At 44.9% G+C, this 25,499-nt stretch overlaps 2 protein-coding genes across 6 annotated transcripts in view; both read right to left on the minus strand.

Moving 5' to 3' along the window:
• The window catches only part of zdhhc18a (zDHHC palmitoyltransferase 18a), a 26,009-nt gene extending 12,566 nt beyond the window's left edge, over positions 1 to 13,443 (minus strand). For all 3 annotated transcript variants that reach the window (XR_013549009.1, XM_078423411.1, XM_078423412.1), the window contains exons 1-6: positions 12,853 to 13,443; positions 5,704 to 5,864; positions 4,593 to 4,742; positions 3,932 to 4,069; positions 2,169 to 2,213; positions 564 to 670 (exon numbers count right to left, since the gene is read on the minus strand). Coding sequence is in view for 2 of the 3 variants with exons in the window: in XM_078423411.1 (XP_078279537.1) it covers positions 564 to 670; positions 2,169 to 2,213; positions 3,932 to 4,069; positions 4,593 to 4,742; positions 5,704 to 5,864; positions 12,853 to 13,100 (849 nt within the window). In the remaining variant the exon portion in view is untranslated. The remainder of the gene's footprint in view (positions 1 to 563; positions 671 to 2,168; positions 2,214 to 3,931; positions 4,070 to 4,592; positions 4,743 to 5,703; positions 5,865 to 12,852) is intronic.
• Positions 5,738 to 25,070, minus strand: pigv (phosphatidylinositol glycan anchor biosynthesis, class V). Of its 3 annotated transcripts, XR_013549008.1 has the most exons (5): positions 24,711 to 25,070; positions 21,251 to 21,441; positions 17,818 to 18,990; positions 16,195 to 17,069; positions 5,738 to 5,864 (listed from the first exon to the last, which is right to left on the minus strand). XR_013549008.1 is itself a non-coding variant. In XM_078423410.1 (4 exons), the coding sequence occupies exons 2-4, from the start codon at positions 21,320 to 21,322 to the stop codon at positions 16,800 to 16,802; spliced, it is 1,515 nt and encodes a 504-aa protein (XP_078279536.1). In that variant the 5' UTR covers positions 21,323 to 21,412; positions 24,711 to 25,070; the 3' UTR covers positions 15,661 to 16,799. The 3 variants fall into 3 exon arrangements, 2 of the variants coding, with proteins under 2 accessions (XP_078279536.1, XP_078279535.1); XM_078423410.1 differs by lacking the exon at positions 5,738 to 5,864 and having other exon boundaries at positions 15,661 to 17,069; positions 21,251 to 21,412; XM_078423409.1 differs by lacking the exon at positions 5,738 to 5,864 and having other exon boundaries at positions 15,661 to 17,069.
• Positions 25,071 to 25,499: the final 429 nt, after the last annotated feature.

The following is a 25,499-nucleotide window of genomic DNA, read 5'->3' on the forward strand; positions in this document are numbered from 1 at the left end:
ATTCAGGGGCATAGCACTTCAACTTCTGATTAATGATAGGGAGGCACACAGCTTGTTATCCTCCCTATATATCAGAACATTGGAAAGCATGCTTGACAAAGGAAGGCCTGAGATGAGGGAGCCTACAAAAGCACATGACAGACCCGTAAAAAGGTGGGCAGGGAATGATCCCAAAAGGTGGTTGCAAGCTTATGACAAAGGGGTGTCAAAATGACCTAGAGGGGGGAGAACATTTCAGAGGGTAAGCAGAGCTCTAAAGATTTGGGTTAGGAAAAGGTCTGACAAACAAAACTCCCAGCATGGAAGAAAATAGAATAATGAAAGCAAAAGTTGTATGAAATAAAAATTCATATGGAGGTCTGTCGGTACATTAATTGGAACAGGCCACTGGAAGTTTTTTGGTCTTCCCATTCACTTTTACAATAACAATCAAGGATAGCAGGGAGCCCTACACAATCCATTTATTTGATCATGTAATAGCCTAATGGAACAATGAATGAATCCACAACAAATCAGGACTTCAGTTCTAATTTGTTCTCACACAATGGTGTTGTTCTACTTACATCTTCATTAGTTGTCAGGTTGGAAGCCACCAGATACGTGTGAAACCCTGAGAGACCCAGAATAGACCAAACTGAGAAAAAACATACCACCAGCTCAAGTGCGGTAGGTGGAGTCAAGAAAAATAATTTGCAACGTTTAAGAATATCAGACATCACCATTCCTAAACCCACGCGCCATTCCCAAAAGCACCGTCCTTCCACAACACCCAGGCTCTCCATATCTGATTTGCTATCCTCTTGTTCTACATAGAAGCCGATTTCTGCAAGTTTATTTTTTATTGTTCTATTGTATTAATGTTAATGGCAAGGAAGGATGGATACAGAACACTTGTTCCAAAAATATACTTCTAGTACCAAACAACTCACCCTGCAAAAAAAAGACATGAAAGTATCATCAGAAACTGTCCAGAAACATGCAGGACACAGCACACCAGCCTTGATTTCTGGAGGTTAAGTGAGGAGATCTATATTATGCCCTCTACCTGCTTCGTTCAGACCCACTACTAATGAAGATTACACACAGATCCAAGCCTAATATAAAATTAATTTGCAGGCAGCAAGAGAATTACCCTCAGGTATTATAATCTTGTCTGTTGTGGTTCTTAGTTTCTCTGGTAACTTTCACTTTGATTTGGCCCACACTCTTCAATGATCCTTGTCTTCCAATTTTCTACTAATTCTGGAAATATTCCCATTTCCTGGAAAATGTCATTGTGATACTGTTGCACAAGGAAGGTGATGGGAGGGGAAATGGAGATCAGGGAATGACAATGTATGTTACACGCATTGAATTTAAACAAAATAAGAGACGACGCAAGGATCATGATGTTTAGCGTTGTCGTGAATTCCAGAACCAGGCAGTGTTGTTTCAAAAGATGAGATCCTTCATTTAAACCAAATGCAGTCATGAATTGTTGGACATGATAATTTTAAAGGTGTGAATTTCAAGATATCAAGGGGTAGTTTCCACTGCTCGAGAAACTATTTCCACTGCTTGTGCTGTTGGAGTTAAAATAGAGATGGGCCTTCCTGGAGCAAACAGAAGCAAAGGGTAGCAAAAATAACTATTCTCTTCTGCAAAAAAGAAATGCTCTAAACTTTCAAGCAGAGATTAATAATTTTTGAAAAGCAAATGTGAGGGAAGAGGTGAATATATAGGCCACTGATCAGTCACAATCTAATATAATGGCAGAATAAGCTAAGGAGCCCAAACAGCCTGGTTCTATATTCCTAACATTGCTCTCCAGGGGCAGGTTGGATATGCATTAGAAAGCGAGCCACCCAATCATTCTAGTGTACTTAGCTTCAAGTGCAGTGCAAAACCCTACACTAAAATTCAACTGGTTCTCAATGTCCTATCTCTGATGCAGAGTTTCTACTTATATTTAAATAAAGTCCAAGAAATGATCAACTACCACTCCCCAGCCACATGCATCTCCCGTAGTAACCCTCTGCCCCCACAAACCCCATCCAAAGAGAAACACATTCTTCTGGACAAAAGAAAATTAAACTTTAAATAACAACTTAAACTGAGCTTTTAATTTCTAGATCAGTGGGGTGAATATACCAGTAACACATTGCAATAGCAAAGAAAAGGATATCTAGCTGGAGTTTCTTGGAGTGTGTTTAATAGCCCAATGTTCTGAGATCCTGGAGATGAAAAATGAAAAATATTAATGCTGAGTGGGTTGATTAGCTATGGTACAGCAACCATAGTATCAGTCTTTAATCTACTTTACTTTAGAGCTACTGCCTGGAAACAGGGCCTTTGGCCTACTGAGTCCACGCTGACCATTGATCACCCATTCTCACTAGTTCGACGTTAACCCACTTTCTCATTGACTCCGTACACACTAGGGGCAATTTACAGAGGCCAATTAACCTACAAATCCGCACGTCTTTGGGACGTGGGAGGAAACTGACCCGTCACTGACAAGACATGCAAACTTCACACAGACAACACCCGAGGTCAGGGTCAAACCCAGGTCTCTGGCGCTGAGTCAGCAACTCTACCAGCTGTGCCATTGTGTTAATCCCCCCGCCCTCCATCCACCCCAATAGTGATAATCTTCAGTCTGAAATAGACAATTTGTTCAAATTGTGTTTAAAATGAAGGAGCATATTCTTCAGATATGCGCAGTATTCAGTTCAATTCACCCAGGACATTCTCGCAACTCAGGGCCACTGAAATATACATATGGCGCAGAGGCCACTGCTCCAATCTTGAGCATCTATTTGACACAAAAGTAATGCCTTTGGTAAAACAAACCCTCCCTCTGTACTTCAGAGAAGCTTTCTCAATAAATAACTGATGCCAATCCACACAGGCTGATTAGGACATGACTAAAAACTCGATCAAAGTTAAATGAGTACATAGAGTCACACAGCACAGAAACAGGCCCTTCGGCCCAACCTGCCCACGCTGACCAAGATGCCACATTTACACTTGTCCCATCTGCCTGCGCTTGGCCCATATCCCTCTGAACCTTTCCTATCCATGTACCTGTCCAAATATCATTTAAATGTTATTGTACCTGTCTCAACTACCTCTCTAGCAGCTTGCTCCATATACTGTAACACATGATGGAAGAAAAGAGAAGTAGCAAATGAATTCCAGAGTTTAGGGCAAGAGAAGGCATAGTTTCTGATGATGAGATGTTTTGACCAAGGGAATATGAAAGCAGAGGCACCGCAAAGACCACGATTGGAGTTTCTGTAAGCAAGGACTGATTTATCTATAAATAATGCAGATGAGACAACATCAGAAAAATGAGTGGACTGGATGGTGCAGGACAAATAGCTTTCAGGCAGCATCTCTGGAGAGAAAGTGAGATTTAGCTCAGGGTGAAAGGAATCAAGGGATAGGGAAAAAAAGGCAGGAAAGTGGTACTGATTTTAGATCATCAGCCATGATCATATTGAATGGCGGTGTAGCTCGGAGGGCCAAATGGCCTACTCCTGCACCTATTTTTCTATGTTTCTATGGATGGGTGACGTTTTGAGTCGAGACTCTTCTTCAGACTGAGAGTCAGAGCTCATTTCTTCTCTCAAGGGATGCTGCCTGTCCCGCTGGGTTACTCCAACATTTTATGTCTATCTTTGGTGTAAACCTGCATTTGAAGTGCCTTCCTACACAAATAGCTTTCACCTGCTACTTGTAAAATCATGACCTGTGACCTCATCTCTAAAGAAAAGCAGTAATTCAGAGAGAGGGAGAGCTAATCCATAAAATGGAATTCCAAGGATAATTCATTCTCATACCTTTTCCACCTTTCCTACTTCCTATTAACTATTGGACGGTCCTTTGCCATAACAACATTTATACATAGTATTATTAACACAGGAACAATGTTCCAAAGCAAACTTACGAAGTGCAAGGTGAGATATCACGCAGGCAAAAATGAAAGCAGTTAGAAAGGAAAGCGACAACAGAAACATGTAGAAAAATCTGTAGTTCCTTTTCCCAACACAGTTTCCGACCCAAGGACAGTGGTGATCAAATCGCTCTGCAAGATGGAAAAAAAATCACATTAGCACAGCAAGGTACACCTTCTCTTCTTGGGGAATTCTATTCTGGGCTGAAACAACCACAATCAATTTTCTAGTCCCAGAGATCTGGCAGAGATGTTCCAACCCATCTGCTTCTTCATCCCACTAGATGATCTCATAGCAGACCAGTGGATAATAATTAAGAGTTGGGAATCCAGCCCACTGGGTGTCCTTGCAGAAATGCCCAAAATGATAACCGCCTCGGATTGATCTTTCCCTCAGTGACTAACAGCATCCAACTCACTGTGCACCCCTTTTCAACTTGGTTTTGTGATCATAATGGGGAATTGTCACAATTTACCTTGGCTACCATCTCCCACAAACCTATACCCAATGGCACCGGTCCCACCAAATCCCCAGCCCTCTTTGGAACCAGTTTTCATCCAACCCTCTGAAACTCCAAATACATGGCACAACAGTCAGCTGCTCGTATCTTTATCCAGCCCCATGCCCTTGAGTCTGCCCTCAACCAACACTCACCCACACAGTTATCACAGAGGCTGCAGTGCGATGTTCGTGGAGGCCGGAACATTTTGCAGCTGAAGCAGTATTTGAGCTTGACTGTCTGTCCATTGATCACCACTTCCTTTGTTCGAGGTGGCGGTCGATAACCTGACCCACCAGAGTTATCTGGAAAAGAAAAGAGTACATTTTGTTTTAGTGTGCTAGAAACTGATGATTTAACGTATATGAACCAGAGGTCGAATGACCAATAGACAATTTCTCCCAAATGCACTGCCTCTCCCTCCCTGAAGGCGGACAGTGAGGGGCATGCAAAGGAGGGAGAAACAAACATCCATCACAGTCCAGTAAAGAAAAGCAAACTTTATTCCCTCGATCATAAGCCACATTCTGTCTGATCACTACTCGCTCTCCAACCACTGGGCCAGCACAACATGAGATTCGTGGAAAGTACTGCAGTTCTGGGAGTGGTACAGTTTGAGTCCAATTCTCTGCCCCACACAGGTCCTGCTGACACATACAGTGCATCACACTGCAATTGACTGCTTCGCTTCAGTCCAGCTTGGGCAACAAGCTAGAGTACAAGGGGCAGTTCTGCCTGGACCCAGGCTTATTTACCTGGGGTCCTCATCGTTTGTAATTCCTCATTTACAAAAAAACTGGTCTTAGTTCTTAAAGTTAAAAATTAATGTAATGGAGCTCTCCTAACAATGGCCCAGTCTGTTTCCCTTACGGGGTGACGGAAATTGAGAATACATAAAAGGCTGGAATTGTATAAGAGCAGAAGTCTGGAGACTCTAGGAGGATCCAGTGATAGAAGCAAACACGTAACGAGATATGATGGGAATAACAGCTTCAAATTATTCAGTCTGAAGAAGGGTTTCGACCCGAAACGTCACCCATTCTTTCTCTCCCGAGATGCTGCCTGACCCGCTGAGTTACTTCAGCATTTTGTGAATAAATAGCTTCAAATTATATACTCAGATTAGATTAAAAAACATATTCGTATTTCTTTCTTAAAATTAAAACTGCATAAAATTCACAAGCTAGTTATAAATTATTCCCTTCTTTTATATTCCAGAGTTCTTCCTGGGTTCAGCTAGAACAGTCAGCCAAGAAATACATTCACCTATCTGCTTCTCCAAGTTGGCTGCTTCATCCGGGGTAGCTCGCGGCAGGATCCCAGGATCGGTGAAGCTCGTGTGCAGCAGTGTGCTTAGTACAAACACAAACAGTAGTCCCGCAATGATTGGAATGGCCACAGTCAGGTTCTCCGTCAAGTAAGGACAGCTGTGAAAATGAAGGCCAAAAGGTTGACATTTATTCTGGGCCCGGGGTAACATGCTTCATAAAACCACACAATTATTCAGTTAGAGAAAATGTTGCTTTACTCAGTACCCAATGGGCTGGAGATACAAGGAACTGCAGATGCTGGGATCTTGAGCAAAACAAAAAGTGCTGGAGGAACTCAGTGGGTCACGCAGTCTCTGTGGAGGGAATTACACACACGACATTTCAGGTTGAGACCCTTCTACAATGGAGAGGTACAACGGCCTTCTTCTGAACATTTTTTGTTCATGTTCACTCTGCATCCAATGTGACTATCCTACTCAGTTCTGCTTTTGAGTGTAAAATACCACAGCAGTATCTTTGACTCCAGTATCCTCTGAAATAGTCTAGCAAGCCTCTCACTAAAGGGCCATTTAGGATTGGATGATAATTTTTGGACGTCTATCAACATTCATGTCCTGTGACCAAATATTAAAAAAACAAAATCTGGAAATTATTCATCACATCAAGCAATGGCCAGACATGCCCTGGCAGCAAGAGTCAGTTAATCAGCTGCAGTTTATACAGACCCTTGGAATGTGCACAGTCCATCTGAAAGGGACAGGTTGATAATCCACAGACTACCACACAACTATGAAAAGCTCTCAAAGGAAGATGCAGGCCTTTCTACTTAGCACCATCTCATTGTTTTTGCTTGTTAAGGATTCCAACTTAGTTGAAGTTCACTAAAGAGATTTGATGTCCTACCTACATCACTGCTGACTATAGCAGTAGACATTTCACTATTGTATTTGGATGAGTCTCCCAAACCTTTGAATTAATCTGGGACGGAGGAGAAACAACAGTGCAAAGTCTTCTGTGATCCCAATTTCTCAGCGTGCTGTTGAGCCAGGGATAGGTTGCCTGTTTTAGTGAACAATCATAGATGGAACAGTATGATTCGTGAAGAGAGTGAGAAAGAGATGATAAGTTCAGGAGTCTGATAAATGTTCTTCAGTCTGGACGTTTGGGCTTTCAAACTACTGTATTTTCTCCCAGATGGTAGAAGAGAGAAAGGGACCAGGTTACATTGCTGGTCATATTGACGCCAAGGAACTTGAAGCTGTCGACTATTCTTTCCTCACATTCGTTGGAAGAGTTTGCAAAGACTATTCCTGGATATTAAAAATATCAGAAGTTCTTTGCCTCATTTCCCCGTACCACCTCTTCCTCTCCCGTCTCCCCTGTTCAGTTAAATAGATCAGCTCATTATATGTTCTTGCTAGGCTGTTCTTCCCAAGTATTGTCTTGTGTGCACTGCAGGTTTTGGGCATTGAGGAGTATTTAGCAGTGGGAGTTTGTACTATTTCAGATTGCACTACATTTTCTGTACCATTCTACAGTTTTGCATTTGCTGTATCTGTTATTACCTTGTATACCATTTACTCTGAGCTTCATGGGAACGAGGAATTCCCTTGCCCTCTGGGGTATATGAAAATAAACTAAAACAACTCTGAACTTTGTTTGTTCCTACTTCTATTGATTTACCTATTATCAATGAAAGCCAGCAATACTCGCTGGAATTTAGAAGATTGACGGGGGATCTTATAGAAACTTACAAAATTCTTAAGGGGTTGGACAGGCTAGATGCAGGAAGATTGTTCCCGATGTTGGGGAAGTTCAGAACAAGGGGTCACAGTTTAAGGATAAGGGGGAAGTCTTTTAGGACCGAAATGAGAACTTTTTTTTCACAGAGTGCTGAATCTGTGGAATTCTCTGCCACAGAAGGTAGTTGAGGCCAGTTCATTGGCTATATTTAAGAGGGAGTTAGATGTGGCCCTTGTGGCTAAAGGGATCAGGGGGTATGGAGAGAAGGCAGGTACGGGATACTGAATTGGATGATCAGCCATGATCATATTGAATGGCGGTGCAGGCTCGAAGGCCCGAATAGCCTACTCCTGCACCTATTTTCTATCTATGTAAAATGCAGACATTTCTATCCAAGTGGACAGTGGTTTTTATCGTGCCTTTTATCCAGCCACGAGTCATGGTGTGCTCAGCATCCTCTTTCATTCCTGTTCGTGTTCAGGAATGATTTCATGGTGATAGCAATAGCCAGGTCAATGGCACCACGGTCGTGCAGCAGGGTATGCCAAAAATCCACGCAAGTGCTCGTGACAGCGAACTCTATAGTCAGGAGCACGGATAAGTGTTTCTGTGGCTGACAATAAAACTCCATAATTTGTGTTTTTTTCAAAGCAAAGAAATTCCAAACAAAAAGAGAAACTGTGGCATTTAAGAGACTTATAGATAGGCACAAGGATTTTGATTAATTGCAGGCAGATAAGAGTTGATCCTGACATTAATCTTAACATTGTGGGCCGAAGGCCCTGTTTGATGTTCTAACAGCAAGAGACCAATCTGCAGTGATGGTGAAATTGTAACTGATTCGTAATCTGGCGGCACGGTAGCGCAGCGGTAGAGTTGCTGCTTTACAGCGAATGCAGCGCCGGAGACTCAGGTTCGATCCTGACTACGGGTGCTGTACTGTAAGGAGTTTGTACGTTCTCCCCGTGACCTGCGTGGGTTTTCTCCGAGATCTTCGGTTTCCTCCCACACTCCAAAGACGTACAGGTATGTAGGTTAATTGGCTGGGTAAAATGTAAAAATTGTCCCTAGTGGGTGTAGGATAGTGTTAATGTACGGGGATCGCTGGGCGGCATGGACTTGGAGGGCCGAAAAGGCCTGTTTCCGGCTGTATATATATGATATATGATGCCAACTCCAACATTGTCCCACACTCGTGGATGGGAAGTCACAGGACATACTTGCAGCAGTTCAGATTAAGAGATTCTCACTCACACTAATTACTTCATTGGAACGTTACTTAAGCATGCTGGTAACCCACAGAAAGGTTGTTTCCTCTTTCCTCAGGAGAACTGAGTCACAGGTCAGTGAAGTCACCCGAGTCACAAAAATAAAATACAGAAGACACTAGAAGTCCGAAATAAAATGAACCTGGCAGAAATGCTCGGCAGTTCAGTTAACATTTGTCAAGGGAGAAACAGAAAATTCACCAATCAGAAATGTTGATTGCTGCTTTCTCCACAAATGCCTGACCCCCAACACTCACTGCATTCTCCCTCTTAAAATGTAAATTTTATTTCTTCAGATGTACGGCGACTTCAGACGACAATCCAGTGTAACCAAAATGATCACCGACTTAAACTGGGACTCCCTTGAAACCAGATGCCAGATTGACTACCCTTCACAAGATCATCAACAAGAACATTGGCCTCGACGCTGACATACATAAAAGAGAAAACAACAAGATCCAGAAGAAGCCACAACAGGCCACGTAGTTCAACAACACACATCTGCTCCCTACATCCAGTCATTTTTCCCCTGAAGCATTTTCCCTCCGGAATGCCCTCCCACATTCCTCTGTTGACATGCCCACCTAAGCAACCTTCAAGACCTCCATCCAGGCCCACAGACGGCACAGACCCACTCTCATCAGCCTGACCAGACCCACCCTCATCAACTACCAGTATAGTCCCTGGTGGACTCTTCGGAAGTGATGACCACAAGATACAAGATATTAGGATGCCAATTTCACTGGAATTCATGGCAATATAGAAAAAAGGAGCAGGAATAGATTGTTTGGCCTTTCAAATTTGTTCTGCCATTCATTACCATCATGACTCACTCTCCACCTCAACACCATAATCCTGCTCTTCCAGTCCCGAGCAACAAACAAACATTTCTAGCTTTCCCATTTATTTGCCTTTTGCAAATCACATGGTGAGCCCTTTGCATTTCAGATTTCTGTGATTTCACATTCTGATTATCTTTATTTCTTCTGCCAGAAAGAGCATTTGCCAGATATTTACCAACACAGTTTACAGCCAATGTAGCCTCCCTAAGCTTTTGTTCCACAACTTACTTTCCTACCTATCTTTGCATCATCAATAAAGTTAGCAACTTGCCTTCATTTAACTCATTTCCAGAAATTGTCCCCATCACCAATCTCTGTTGCCCATCACTCATTAAACCAGAAAAGGGCCAAATTAAGCATATTTCCCATTAGTCAGCTAAATTTCGATCCACACCATTATACTTTGACATTCAGCCATAATCTTTGGTTCACCACTTATCAAACACCTTCTGGAAATGCAAGTTACAGTTTTTACAACCATCTGGCAGTCTTTTGTTTCCAATTACCAAGAGCATTATTCGACAAAGAAGAAATACAGTTAGAACCCCTAACTCTACCGCTCTCATTTCTGGACATTGCGGGCATCAGATGCTCTCACTGATTCAAAAACTCAATTTATCAACAATAAAAAAAATTTAAATGTTGGAATTTCTCAGAACCCGATCATTCATTGTCACTGCACAACTCAATACACCTTCGTCCTCAACGTTTGCTACCACCCCAGCCCGAGTCGTACGTTGTTATGCACGACTCAGCGCAGCAGACAAAGTGTACGATGCTGCCCCAGATACAGCGATATACACTCGACGACTGTTCCCAAAAAGTTCTTCCCAGGTCAATAAACGGACTTCCATCTCTAACAACCCAGCACGTAAGATTCGCCGGTTATTTCCACCAGCCAAGACCACAGGCCAACATAGACTGAGACACAAAGAACTTCAGATGTTGGAATCTTGAGTAAAATTCGAAGTGCTGGAGGAACTCAGTGGCTCAATAGACAATTCGGCCCTTTGAGCCAGCACCACCATTCAATGTGATCATGGCTGATCATTCTCAATCAGTACCCCGTTCCTGCCTTCTCCCCATACCCCCTGACTCCGCTATCCTTAAGAGCTCTATCTAGCTTTCTCTTGAATGCATTCAGAGAATTGGCCTCCACGGCCTTCTGAGGCAGTAAATACCACAGATTTACAACTCTCTGACTGAAAAAGGTTTTCCTCATCTCCGTTCTAAATGGCCTACCCCTTAGTCTTAAACTGTGGCCCCTGGTTCTGGACTCCCCCAACATTGGGGACATGTTTCCTGCCTCTAACGTGTCCAAACCCTTAATAATCTTATATGTTTCGATAAGATCCCCTCTCATCCTTCTAAATTCCAGTTATACAAGCGTAGCCGCTCCAGGCTTTCAACATATGACAGTCCCGTCATTCCGGGAATTAACCTAGTAAACCTACGCTGCATGCCCTCAATAGCAAGAATATCCTTCCTCAAATTTGGAGACCAAAACTGCACACAGTACTCCAGGTGAGGTCTCACTAGGGCCCTATACAACTGCAGAAGGACCTATACTCAACTCCTCTTGTTATGAAGGCTGACATTCCATTGGCTTTCTTCACTGTCTGCTGTACCTGCATGCTTCCTTTCAGTGACTGATGCACTAGGACACCCAGATCTCGTTGTACGTCCCCTTTTCCTAACTTGACACCTCCTCCTCTCTTCGACGAGAGTTTAGCAACATGCTCTCTCGCTGCTCCCCGTTATTTCTCCTGCCCTCCTGCTCTACGACCACTTCTCCAACTTTAGATAGTTCCTCTGTCCCTCTCTTCCCCTCCCCCGTTCTCCCTCTATCTTCCTGTCTCCACCTATATCCTTCCTTTGTCCTGCCCCCCCGACATCAGGCTGAAGAAGGGTCTCGACCCGAAGCATCACCCATTCCTTCTCTCCTGAGATGCTGCCTGACCTGCTGAGTTACTCCAGCATTTTGTGAAATAAATACCTTCGATTTGTACCAGCATCTGCTGTTATTTTCTTACACCATTCAGATAATAATCTGCCTTTTTATTCTTACCACCAGTGGATAACCTCACACTTATCCACATTAAACTGCATCTGCCATGCATATGCCCACTCATACAACCTGTCCAAGTCACCCTGCAACCTCATAGCATCTTCCTCACAGCTCACACTACCACCCAGCTTTGTATCATCTGCAAATTTGCTAATGGTACTTTTAATCCCTTCATCCAAGTCATTAATGTATATTGTAAATAGCTGCTGTCCCAGCACCGAGCCTTGCAGTACCTCACAAGTCACTGCCTGCCATTCTGAAAGGGACCCATTTATCCCCACTCTTTGCTTTCTGTCTGTCAACCAATGTTCTATCCATGTCAGTACCCTATCCCCAATACCATGTGCTCTAATTTTGCCCACTAATCTCCTATGTGGGACCTTGTCGAAGGCTTTCTGAAAGTCGAGGTACACCACATCCACCGGCTCTCCCCTGTCAATTTTCCTAGTTACATCCTCAAAAGATTCCAGAAGATTAGTCAAGCATGATTTCCCCTTCGTAAGTCCGGCAGCATGTGTGAAGGGAAATGGTCAGGCGACATTTCGGCTCGGGATCTTTCTTCAGAGTGTAGGGTGCTGCCATAGCTCGGCAAAGATAGGCAGCAGGCCATTAAACCAGCCAAACGCACACTTAAAATGAGAGAGGCTACAGATGATGGAATCTGCAGCAGGTGGAACTCAGCGGGTCGGGCAGCATTTGCAAAGAGAATAGGCAGGCAGATGTCTCTGGTCGGGTCCCTTCTTCAAGGGTGGGTTATTGTCCCAGCTCGGCATGGCAGCAGGACATTAAACCAGCCTAACTCTTGGAACAACGCAACTAAAGAAAAACCGAAAGACACAGGAGACTGAGTGTTGGAATCTGGAGCAGAAACAAAGCGAGTTGCTGGAGGAACTCAGCGGGTCAGGCAGCGTCTGTGGACGGAGAATGGACAGACAACGTCTCGGGTCGGGACCCTTCTGTCCATTCCCTCCACAGACGCTGGTCGACCTATTGGATTCTCAGCAACTCGCTTTGTTTCTGCTCCAGGTTCCAGCACTCAGTCTCTTGTGTCTCTCGCTTTCCCTTGAAGTTGCGTTGTTCCAAGAGTTCGGCAAGTTCAATGTTCCGATGCCATGATACCGAGCTGAGGCAGTAACCCACCCTTGAAGAAGGCACCTGACCAGGGATGTTCCCTCCACAGACGCTGCGCCACCCTCTCGCTCAGTTAAAGAGGAAACACTTACTCGAACCCGAAGAAGAGTCCGCTGGTGCCGACGATGAGGCCCAGTGTCAGGTAGAAGGCGCCGCTCTGCCGCCCGCTGATCAACCGCCCGTCGCAGAAGAACCGGTTCTTCCCGGCGAACGATTCCCACTTGCGGCGACGGCGCCGTTGCTGCTGCTGCTTGCCCGAGGCCGAGGGCTGGGCCTGGGGGACGGCGCCGGAGCCGGGCCCGGGGCCCAGCGCGATCTGCCGGTACTCGCACACGTTCATCACCGGAGGAACAGACTCTCACAGCGCACAGTATCCGCCCTCGAGCCCCGTCACTCGGCCGCCCACCTCCTGCACGGCCCGCCACACTTGCCGTGCATTCAACATGACGGCCGCGGAGCCGCTGGTCACGGGCGGGGGCCTGGCCGCGGGGACCTCCCACCGCGGCGCCGCCTGCAGCCCCGGCGGTGGAGAGCAGTGCTGCTGCTTCGCCACCCCCGCCTGACCAAGGACCTCCCGCTGCAGCGCCACCCGGAGGACTGAAGGTCGAGAGCGGTGCCACCCGCTCCTGACCGAGGGCCTCCGCATGCAGCGCCGCCAGGAGTTAGGGAGCCGTCGGGATTGACAACCGCCTCCGACAGCGCCTCCACCAAAACTGCTGGACAGATGACAAATGTCCATCCCCACAACCTGTCACGTCGTGATTGGGAGATGGCTCCCGACCCATGGCGACAGACAGGTAATAGGTTCTGGGCCTCTCGTCCGGAGGGAAGAGATCGGCCTCCAAGCGGTGGCAGCGAATCTCTCAAACCCAGGGAGGGGAGAGAGGGGGAGAAGCTCGGAGTATGGGGGCAATGAGCCGGCCTCCGAACACATCGCCACCCGATGGCGGGGCAGCTCGCACGGCGGCCGCCGCCACCGCCACCTGGAGGCGAAGGCCGGCAGCCTGGAGACGTGAGCGAAACACAAGCTCAGCGGGCCGGGCAGCGTCTGGAGTCAGAGGGACGGTCGAGAGTGTTTGATTGTCATATGTATTGGCATACTACACCTCCAAATAAGCTCTCAACTACATAGACTTGGGGGGTAGACACAAAATGCTGGAGTAACTCAGCGGGACAAACAGTATCTCTGGAGAGAAGGAATGGGTGACGTTTCGGGTCGAGACCCTTCTTCAGACTGATGTCAGGGGAGGGGGTGGGACAAAGATAGGATGTAATCGGAGACAGGAAGAATGGTGGGAGAACTGGGAAAGGGGGGGGGGGTGATAGAGAAGGGAAGCAGGGACTACCTGAAGTGGGAGAAGTCAACGTTCATACCGCTGGGGTGTAAACTGCCCAAGCGAAATATGAGGTGCTGTTCCTCCAATTTGCGTTGGGGCTTACTCTGACAATGGAGGAGGCCCAGGACAGAAAGGTCAGATTGGGAATGGGAGGGGGAGTTAAAGTGGTGAGCAACCGGGAGATCAGGTAGGTTTAGGCGGACTGAGCAGAGGTGTTCAGCGAAATGATCGCCGAGCCTCCGCTTGGTCTTGTTAATATACAGGAGTCCACACCTGGAACAGCAGATACAGTAGATGAGGTTGGAGGAGGTGTAAGTGAACCTCTGCCCCACCACATCCCCTCCCCCTTCCCCCACTAGTCTTACTATCTCCGACTACATTTTATCTCTGCACCGCCCACTCCCCTGACATAAGTCTGAAGAAGGGACTCGACCCAAAACGTCACCCATTCCTTCTCTCCAAGAGATGCTGCTTGTTCCGCTGAGTTGCTCCAGCATTTTGTGTCTACCTCCGATTTAAACCAGCATCTGCAGTTCTTTCCTACACATAGACTTAGTTTGTTTTGTTTTTTTGCACTATTATATGTTTTTATCTGTATATACACACACATATAAATGTAAATATATACATAAATATTTTCTATATGTGTGTATAGGGAGGAACTGCGCTCCCTCAATAGTAATAATGTCCTTCCTCAAATTAGGAGCCCCAAATTGCACACAATACTCCAGGTGCGGTCTCACCAGGGCCCTGTACATCATTAGTAGGATCTCCTTGTTCCTAAATTCAAATCCTCTTGCAATGTATGCCAACATGCTACTGGCTTTCTTCATTGCCTGCTGTACGTGCAGGCTTACTTTCAGTGACTGATGTACAAGCATACCCAGGTCCACCCAGGTCTTGTTGCACCTCCCCTTCTCCTAATCTGACACCATTTAGATAATAATCTGCCTTCCTGTTCTTGCCACCAAAGTGGATAACCTCACATTTATCCACATTATACTGCATCTGCCATGCTTCTACCCACTCACCCAACCAATCCAAGTCACCCTGCAGCCTCATAGCATCCTCCTCGCAGCTCACACTGCCACCCAGTTTTGTGCCATCCACAAACTTAGAGATGTTACATTTTCATATTCTGTTGTGTTGCTGCAAGTAAGAATTCCATTGTTCTATCTGGGACATGTGACAATAAAACACTCTTAACTCTCAATGGAACAATGACATTCTTACTTGCAGCAGCATAACAGGTCTGTAAACGCAGACCAGATTCCCCACCATTTACACCATCTACTCGTTACGTTGCCTCGGGAAAGTAGCCAACAAAATCAAACACTTCTCCCATTTCTGTAAAATTTCTGGGATGATTTACCGTGTTAAGGGTTTTATATAAAATTGCAAGTTTTTTTTAATTGTTTCATTGACAGAGATGGTCTGAATTAAAAACAAAGGGCAGGATTCAGAAATGTCGTGTTTTCAGCCAATTTTGAATTAGTGGATATCCCTTTAAATTCGACGGTATATTAATAATTTCAAAAACTGCAGTTCAGATTCCTGTGGCAAGTTTATTCTAATGCATTTCAGCAAATTTATTCATCAATACTACAAGTTGCTGATAATAGAGATGTAATGAAGATACAAAATAATTCCTGGATTTAACTATGCAAGTTTTAGTTTTTATATCACATTAACTCATAGGAAATATTAATTTGGGCTTCAGAGACGGCCAAGTACAGTTGAAGGTTTAGGTAGCTGGGATTCAAGTCGAAAATTAACAATCCAACAAAAAAGATTTGACAAGATCTAAAAAGCATAACAATCAGGATGAAAGGAATATAAGAAAATAACTGCAGATGCTGGTACAAATCGATTTATTCACAAAATGCTGGAGTAACTTAGCAGGTCAGGCAGCATCTCGGGAGAGAAGGAATGGGTGACGTTTCGGGTCGAGACCCTTCTTCAGAAATGATGAAAGGATAAAAGGAATACTGTTAGAAACAGAATGGGTTGGGCAGGGATGTTTCATGTCAGGCTCCAACTCATTTAGGAAATTAAGAAATAGTATAGAAGTCAGCTATAGAAGATGGGACTAATTACCTGGTCAACTGCTGATAATTCAAGAGGTCACAGGATAGACTGGCCTGCTCACTTATATCCTTCAGAGAAGAAAATATAGCAATTTAGCCTTTGTAGCCAATTCAGCCAAATCCACCACAGTGGTTGATTCTTAACTGCCTTCAACTCAAGGCCAGCAGGGATCGGAAACAAATGCTCCCTTTGTTTGGAAGTCCACATCCCTGCAATGAATGAGAAAAGTGCATTTTGCAATTAAAGCATACTATGGCCACATTTCACCAGTGAGTGGTGATATTGCTGGTTAGTGTGCTGATTATGCAGGTAACTTTGTCTGTGATGGCATTGACTTTGCGTGTTATTGGAGATGCATTCATCCAAACAAGGAAAGCATTTCTTCACTCCGTTGATGTGCTTGGTCTCTGTTGGGAAGTCAGGGATGAGTCAGCAAGTGGCCAATTCTGCACAAGGTACTCAGTCTCTGATCTCTAGCAGTGAGGGTATTTATGTGGCCAATTTCATTAAGATTCCAGTGAATAGACCCAAGAATTCAATAATGCTACTATCTATCAAAGGGAGGCGGTCACTGCAGTCAGAAAATATCTGTTGGGTGTATGGCAGGGTATTGATCAGGTCCACGGGAGAAAATTACAATGCAGAGCAAGTCCAAGGAACCAGTACAGTAAGAAATATCCGAGAACACATCGTGCAGTCAGGCTGCACCTTCGCCAGTCCTGCAGCAGAGTAGTGGGAGGTTTTCTGGAAATTATCCCAAATATGTACGGGTATAATGAGGTAGTAGAGTCCTGTGCCAAATGTCCGGGCTCTTTATCCTGGAGCAGGTGGGCAGAGAACCAGTATAAGACTGGAGAGGAGGAAGCCAGGAACCGGGTTATAACCTGCATAGAAAGCAAGAGTACCATTAGACACCTCATATCTTCCAGTCAACAAACAAAACCAAAAATTGCATATAATGGAAATCATGCATAACAGAAAATGATGGAAATGATGGCAACTCAGGCAACAGTTGTGGAAAGTAAAACCGGCTAATCTCAGCTCAGCTGTTGTCAGCTCCAGAGCAAATGGTGTGACCTTCTATTTTGTAACCAAAATTAAACATTATCTTACAAACAGTCCGATTTTGCTATACAAAAAATTTTAATGCATAAAATTTTGTTTCAAATTAGTATGGAAGCTGAGTTTATTAATTCTTTCAATAGGGTTTCATTGCTTGAAAAAAAGTGAAGATATGTGACAGAGGAATGAGAATGGAATGGAAATATTAGTTTAAATATCTAAAGATGTAAGCAGAGATCGAACAATCGGGTTTAGACCGGGTAGGTTATTAATGACTGGGGAATAAACAAAAGAGTGATATTTAAAGGGCAATGGGGAACATGACTAGGATAGAGGAATTAGATTGGATAGATTATTAATATAGTTTCGGAGTATGCAAAAGAGTGATTGAATTAGCTGAGATATAAAAGGGTGTGGAATTGAGGAAAGAAAGATTAAACCTTTGAGATACCTGGTGATTTGGGAATGGACAGGAAAATAAGATTAGACTGGGGGAAATAAATGGGTGTGGGAAGCTCCCCGTGAATCTTCAGTGCACCCGTGTTTATTGTCCTTTCATACAGTTCTCACCTGGATGTGCATGAAGCAGACACCAAATGTCAGCAGTGCTGTTGCATGAACAACGTAGACAAACACACGATGACTGTAGAAGCCAGACAATGGTTTCCCATCCCCTTCTCTCTCTCCCTTCATTTTTTTGTGGACCAGGCCCAGGTGCATGCAATACCAGGGATCAGTTTGCACATACTGCTTGGCTGCCCATATACCCAAAGCTATAATCGGGAATGCCAGCAGGAAATTGGGTAACTGTCGGAGCTGGTAATATCTCATGAAGCCCACATTCCAGTAGGTATCCTGAATGTAGGAATAAATGATGGGGTATCGGTGATGGCACCAGCTGGGCACAGCATTGTCTTTGCCTGGTAGATGATAGCCCTTTTCCCTGGCCAACTGTAGCAAATGTGGAGGGATGGTTAAAGCTGGATTCACAGCTGATCTACAAAATGTCAGGTATCCGTAATATTGAAACAGTGCAAAGGGCAAAACGATCACTGATCCTGCAGTTATCAACAGTGCAGTTTGGAGGATGAGACGCAAGCACAACTTGTGCCAGTCTTTTCCTGTGAACTTCAGCTCAGGTCTCAAGTACAAAATGCATTGCTTTAGCTGCGAGTGAAACAGAAATCCTGCATTTATAATCCCATTGGATCGAGCTGCTGTAGACAAGGCAAACAGAGTGCAGCTGGTCAGAGGCTGTGCCTTCTCAAGGTGCAGCATTCCACTGAAGGACAGCAGCATGAAGATGCTTTCAGAATAGGCGGCTGACATAAAGACGCTGGCGGGGTTTAGACAGAAGAGGAGGCTGGAAAGAGCAGCCAGCCTGCGATCCTGAAGCACAGCGACACTTAGCTGGTAGAGAACGACTGCAGAGAGGACAAAGATGACGGTGTTCAGAAGCGTCGAGGCGAGCAGCAGCCGACTGTGAAGACTAAGCCACGGTTGCAGGGGGCCAATGAGTGTCTCTGCCACTGCCCGCAAGATCACAGGAAACAGTGGGAAGAAAGCAAAGTTTTGCTCGTAGATGTACCCAAATTCTGCTATAAACAAGAAGTGCTGTGCATCCCAACAAGAGAAGCCACCAAACAGAATGTCCATCAAAACATCGCCATTGGTTGGGCTGTGTAATCGGGGTATACGGAATGCATCGGCATTGTGATCCGGAATCAGGGAATTAAACACCATCTGGTAAAGAACCAATAGATGAGGTAAATATTCTCTCCAGCAAATAAATACAACATCAGCCTACCCATAGAACTATGTCAATCGCAGTGAACTATATCACTGTGGGCCACCATATATCTTAATGCACATCTACCCCCTGTAAAATTACTGTGGTAAAAATGTACCAGGGGCACTGCACAATGGTTGCCTCGCCAATGGTCTGTCTTCGTCTTTTTCCTTCTTTGTGTTTTTAGTTTGTTGTAAAATGTTTGTTTTAGTGTATCTTTAGTTTTGTATTATGTGGGGGGTGGTGGGGGAAACTTTTCTTATCTCTTTCCTCGACAGAGATGCAACTTTTTCCTTGTTGTATCTCCGTCCGCACTGTGGCCTAATATCGTGGAGTTGGCGGCCCCTTGCTAGGAGTTCTAGAGCTCAAAAACTGTGGAGCCTGTGAGCTGTAATCTGGGAGTGGGCGATCCCTTTGCCAGGGGTCAGCCTTTGGTGCTCCAACCTGTGGGAGCTGAGGACTTTAACATCACAGAGCTCACGGTCGCTGGTTAGCGACCGACTTTGGGAACTCCAAGCCGCATAAGTTCGACCGCCCCGTTGCGGGAGCTTCTATCGCTCGATCGGCGGCTGCCGATGGTTTGACTCCCATGACCACGGGAGGAAAGAAGATAAGACTTTATTGCCTTCCATCACAGTGGGGAATGTGGAGCAGCCGCTGTGGTGGATGTTTATGTCAAATTTTTAATGTAGTTGTGTGTCTTGTTGCTTTTTTGGTATGACTGTGTGGCAAACCAAATTCCTCGTATGTTGCAAAACATACTTCGCTAATAAATTACGATTATGATTATTATGATTATGATTTAACTGATTTCAGTATGTGTGTCTCTGAAAGAGGCACATTTCTAAAATGTTTAAAACTATTAATTAATACTTTAAGCTATCATAATTGCAGCAAATTATATTTTAAATGGTCTTGGTTCAGAGGCTGTGGAATTGAACCACTCAAAACAAATAACCCCTGTATCCTTTCACAAGGCACCTTCTGCAGGAGCTGTGCAACAAGGCTCAGCAGCCTACAGTTTTGTAATAAGAGTTCTTTCTCAAACAATATCCAGAGAGGATCAGCACCTTCAGTAATGTACATATGGAAAAGTCAGCTCATTCTGGAACAGCACAGGAAACTGCATTTATGTACTGATTTAATATAGTTAAATGTTGTGTAGTAATTCCCAGGAACTTTATAAAACTAAACAGACACTAAAACACAACTTCCTGAAATGGAGAGTAATAGTTTTGATTTAATTAAGTTAATAAAGGATAAGTGAAAAACAACAGATTTAGGGAAGATATTCCACACCATAAGATCAAGACAGCTGTCGGCATGATGGTGGAGCAATTAATATCAGGAATACATAAGAATTGACGCAAGAAATTTTAGGAATTGTAGATCTTGAAAGGAAAATGAGGGAATAAGGCCGTGGATGAGAATTTTCAAAGCTTGGCTTTGCCAGACCAAGAGCCAATGTATTGTATTGGGGTAATGAACCTTTGGAATAAATCCTCCATCTGTGAATGGACTAACAGTGATGGACACTGTGTACAGCTAGACAAGGTAGGCTTTGGAGGAGAATGATTTAGTCAATCGTAGCAATGGCTGCAGATGGGTTGTGAAGGATGATGCTGGATTATTTATGATGGTCATACATGAGTTGTAGTTTGTAGTTTCGATAAGGGTGACTTACAGAATGTGCCTGGGTCAGCAATCAATTGAAAGGATTCCAATATAGAAAGGCGGACTTAGACACAGGTGGTAGCAAGTTCAAGGGCAAATATTTCAATGTTGCTGAGAGTTTGTCAGAGTCAAGAGCCAATGGAGAGAACTGGGGACTAATATGTTGTAGATAACTTGTCAACAAAGAACAGCACGCAGAGTGGAGTCTGAGAAAAACTCGGGAGATTGGTTTGGGAAACATATCATATCATCATATATATACAGCCGGAAACAGGCCTTTTCGGCCCTCCAAGTCCGTGCCGCCCAGCGATCCCCGTACATTAACACTATCCTACACCCACTAGGGACAATTTTTACATTTACATTTTACATTTACCCAGCCAATCAACCTACATACCTGTATGTCTTACTGTACGTCATACTGTACATAGTCTGTGTTCAGAGCACAAATTTGTTAGCATGTTCACTGATTCTTAACTATTTCTTTATTCCATAAATTTAATGTTGATTGGAATTATATGAGAATTGAATGAGACTGACCTGGAAAAAGACGGCCAGGATTCGGGACAGGAGGGCAAAGTGCACAACCATTTGGAGGTCAGATGCTGCCATTTTTCTGGTCTAAAAACCAAATCAAATTGAGGCATGGATCTTCTTTCAGTAGGACAGCAAATAACTCCACTCGTCTTCTAATTCCTGAAACTGTATGGAATATTCCAGAACAAAATCACCTGACAAGACAAGGTTAAGAACATCAATGCAGATTCTAAAACAGAGAGGAATTAGTTAGACACTCTTCTCAACAATACTGACACCCACACACATCCAAAACTCTGCGATCCCAATAACCTCCTGTGGCTCCCCTGACAACCTAGTGACTCCATGCCCGCTCTCCCCAACCAATGCTCCCCCAACTTCTCAATGAAAACAATCCCAATACCTCAATTTTCAAGGTAATTGAAATCATTTGTGCTTGGTAATATCCAGGTAAAGAAAAAATCTTGATCTCTGGTGTTATAGCACATAGACCCTTCATAGGTTTCTAAAAGTGTAATATCCAGAGCTATACTCAGTACAGCTGAGGACCAGCCAATAAAAGCTGTTTTCAATGCACCAACCTTTACCATGCTAAGTATCGCATTCATTTTTAAAACACTAATTCAATTCACCTGCCAAGGTGAATACACATTCCCAAGTATTGCTGCTTCATGCCCTGTAATGTAGTTTATATATTATATTGACTCTTTATGATATTTCCCCTAAAGTTCATCACGTCACTTAATATTGAGATGTATCTGATATGTCTCTTTCACCAGTCTGTCCACTGCTTCAATGTTTGTAACATTGTCAACTTTTATATCAAAACTGTCTTCTCTAATCCCAAATCGAATGCAGAGTTAGATAAGATTCTTGATTGGTACAGGTGTCAGGGATTATGGGGAGAAGGCAGGAGAATGGAGTTAAGAGGGAAAGATAGATCAGCCATAATTGAATGGCAGAGGAGACTTGATGGGCCGAGTGGCCTAACTTATGAAAAGAAGATAAACACTTCAAAATAAAAGAAGTACTTTGTACTTTGTATTCCTCCAACATTTCCGCCACCTCCAATGGGATCCCACTACTGGCCACATCTTCCCATCTTCACCCCTTTCTGTTTTCCGCAGAGACCGTTCCCTCCATAACTCCCTGGTCCACTCGTCCCTTCCCACCCAAACCACCCCCTCCCCAGGTACTTTCCCCTGCAACCGTAGGAGATGCAACACCTGTCCCTTTACTCCCCTCGACTCCATCCAAGGACCCAAACAGTCTTTCCAGGTGAGGCAAAGATTCACCTGCACCTCCTCCAACCTCATCTATTGTATCCGCTGTTCCAGATGTCAACTTCTCTACATCAGCGAGATCGTTTCGCTGAACACCTTCGCTCAGTCCGACTCAACCAATCTCGGACCAAACCAACCAAGCTCAGCACTTCAATGCCCCCTCCCATTCCCAATCTGACCTTTCTGTCCTGGGCCTCCTCCCTTGTCAGAGTAAGCCCCAACGCAAATTGGAGGAACAGCACCTCATATTTCGCTTGGGCAGTTTACACCCCAGCGGTATGCACGTTGACTTCTCCCACTTCAGGTAGTCCCTGCTTCCCTTCTCTATCACCCCCCCCCCCCCTTCCCAGTTCTCCCACCATTCTTCCTGTCTCCGATTACATCCTATCTTTGTCCCACCCCCTCCCCTGACATCAGTCTGAAGAAGGGTCTCGACCCGAAACGTCACCCATTCCTTCTCTCCCGAGATGCTGCCTGACCCGCTGAGTTACTCCAGCATTTTGTGTCTACATTCAATTTAATCCTGCACCTGCAGTTTTTTTCCTACTAAATACTTTGTAATGTTGCCAAGTGAAAGACAATATGCATATATTTGGTGTAAGAAGACCTTAACAGTGTCTCACAGTACAGTGGGGACAAGTCACTGAATCACACAGCACAGAAACAGACCCTTCAGCCCAACTCACCCATGCCAACCAAGATGCACCATCTATGCTCATCCCATTTGTCTCGTATTCCGCCAAACCTTTCCTATCCATGTACCTGTCCAAGTATCTTTTAAATGTTGTTATAGTATCTGCCTCAACTACTTCCTCTGGCAGCACATTCCATATACCTACCACCCTCTATGTGAGAAAGTTGCCCCTCAGGTTCCTATTAAATCTTCCCCCTCTCATCATAAACCTGTCCTCTTGAGTCCCCTACTCTGGGGAAAGGACTGGCCATCTTATCCATGCCTCTCATGATATTTTATGCGTCTACTGTCGCAATGTTAAAGAAACAATTAGACGGGCACTTGTAGCTGACACATGATGGTCGGTGTGGGCAAGTTGGGCCGTAGGGCTTGTTTCCACGCTGTATCACTATGACTCTAAGGTCACCCCTCGGCCTCGCTGGGACCCGACCTTCTCTCCCTCTCCCCCCCCCCCCATCACTCCCTAACCCCCCCCCCCCATCCCTCACCCATCCCTCACCCCTCCCTCCCCCCTCCCTCCCCCCATCACCCCATCACCCTCCCTCACCCCCTCCCGGTGCGGACGCTGTTATCATATCATATCATATCATATATATACACAGCCGGAAACAGGCCTTTTCGGCCCTCCAAGTCCGTGCCGCCCAGCGATCCTCGTACATTAACACTATCCTACACCCACTAGGGACAATTTTTTACATTTACCCAGCCAATTAACCTACATACCTGTACGTCTTTGGAGTGTGGGAGGAAACCGAAGATCTCGGAGAAAACCCACGCAGGTCACGGGGAGAACGTACAAACTCCTTACAGTGCAGCGCCCGTAGTCAGGATCGAACCTGAGTCTCCGGCGCTGCATTCGCTGTAAAGCAGCAACTCTACCGCTGCGCTACCGTGCCGCCCGTCCGTCTAATTCTGCTAATGCTTTCAAAATGTTCAGATTTACATCTTTTAGCATTTCCCTTGCTACTGATGGAATCTTACTGTTGTGATTAGATCTTTTGTTTCTCCTTCCATGTGAAATTGTTTCTAATGTCAACACTTTCATATTATGTGAGCTACATAAACATCTTGTTTTAATGCACATTTTACAAGCTAAAACATATCACTGTGCTCCAAACCAAACCTACAAAGATATGTATGACGTTAGGCTTTATTTAATCATTTTGGTATGCAAATCTCTCCCATAGGGATATGCTCCACTAAACCCAGAGAGAACTTGCGGCAAAGCTGCCAAGGGAAGCCCCTAGAGTTTGCGGTGATTGAGTACTGAGATGCTTAACTCTTACTTATGCAGCCAATGCCTACAACTTATTTAATAAGTTGGATTTTGAGATGAAATTTTAGGCAAGAAATTGTAAGTGAAATTTAATTTTGGTTGGTGAGCACATAAAATACATACAACATTGCCTTGCTTTGTTAATATTCAAGTGTATTCAACTGTTCTATTACGTCATGCTGAACAGGGTGTTAGTAGTCACACACTCACCTCCTGACAGCATGAAGAGATTCTCAAAACTTCTCTCACACAACGTTGTAGCAGCCAGACGAGCTATTCGCTCGTCTTCATCATAAAGAAGAATGATTTTCCCAGGTGCATTTTTCTAAGTTGTTATGGCGATACATCCGTTTCCTGCTGGGAGCCACGTTACCGTTGGCCGTTCGAAGCCCCGCACTGGCCGCTCCCCGGGACCCAGGGCCGGGCCGGACCGGCCTGCAATCACCATTCCCGCCTTCCCTCCTCACTCACTCACCGCCACACGAGGAACACCGAGCCAGGCCGCCGCTGAGGGTCCGCCCGTCACCTGATGGGAGGAGAGGGGCGGCGGCCATGTTTGATACTGGCAGTGACATGCGGCGTCTCTGGGTCTCAAGCCACGCACCAACGTGCTGCAAGCATTCAGTGGGTCAGGCAGCACATGTGGAGGTTATGGATAGTCGGCGTGTCCAGTTGGGATCCTTCTTCAGGCTGGATCTTAGATTCTCAAGAGTCCAGCATCTACAGTTTATTTGTCTCAGAATCTTTCATCTCCAAGTCTGATGCTGAGAGAATTGATCGACTCAGGAACTCCCAGTGGCGAAATAAACTTGAATGTAACATATTCTGGAAGTCTGGGCAAAGATACTAACCAAGAAATTAACCAAACCCAGGGCTCTACGTGCAGGCATATGACATGTTTTTTCATGGTATTATTGGTGATTAAAGTTACTGTTGCTTTTCACCCATCTCTCTATAGCCTCCCTGCCCTCCCCTGTAATGATACAGGACCACCTGGCT

Source organism: Rhinoraja longicauda, chromosome 27, assembly GCF_053455715.1.
Source record: "Rhinoraja longicauda isolate Sanriku21f chromosome 27, sRhiLon1.1, whole genome shotgun sequence".
Taxonomy (NCBI): Eukaryota; Metazoa; Chordata; class Chondrichthyes; order Rajiformes; family Arhynchobatidae; genus Rhinoraja; species Rhinoraja longicauda.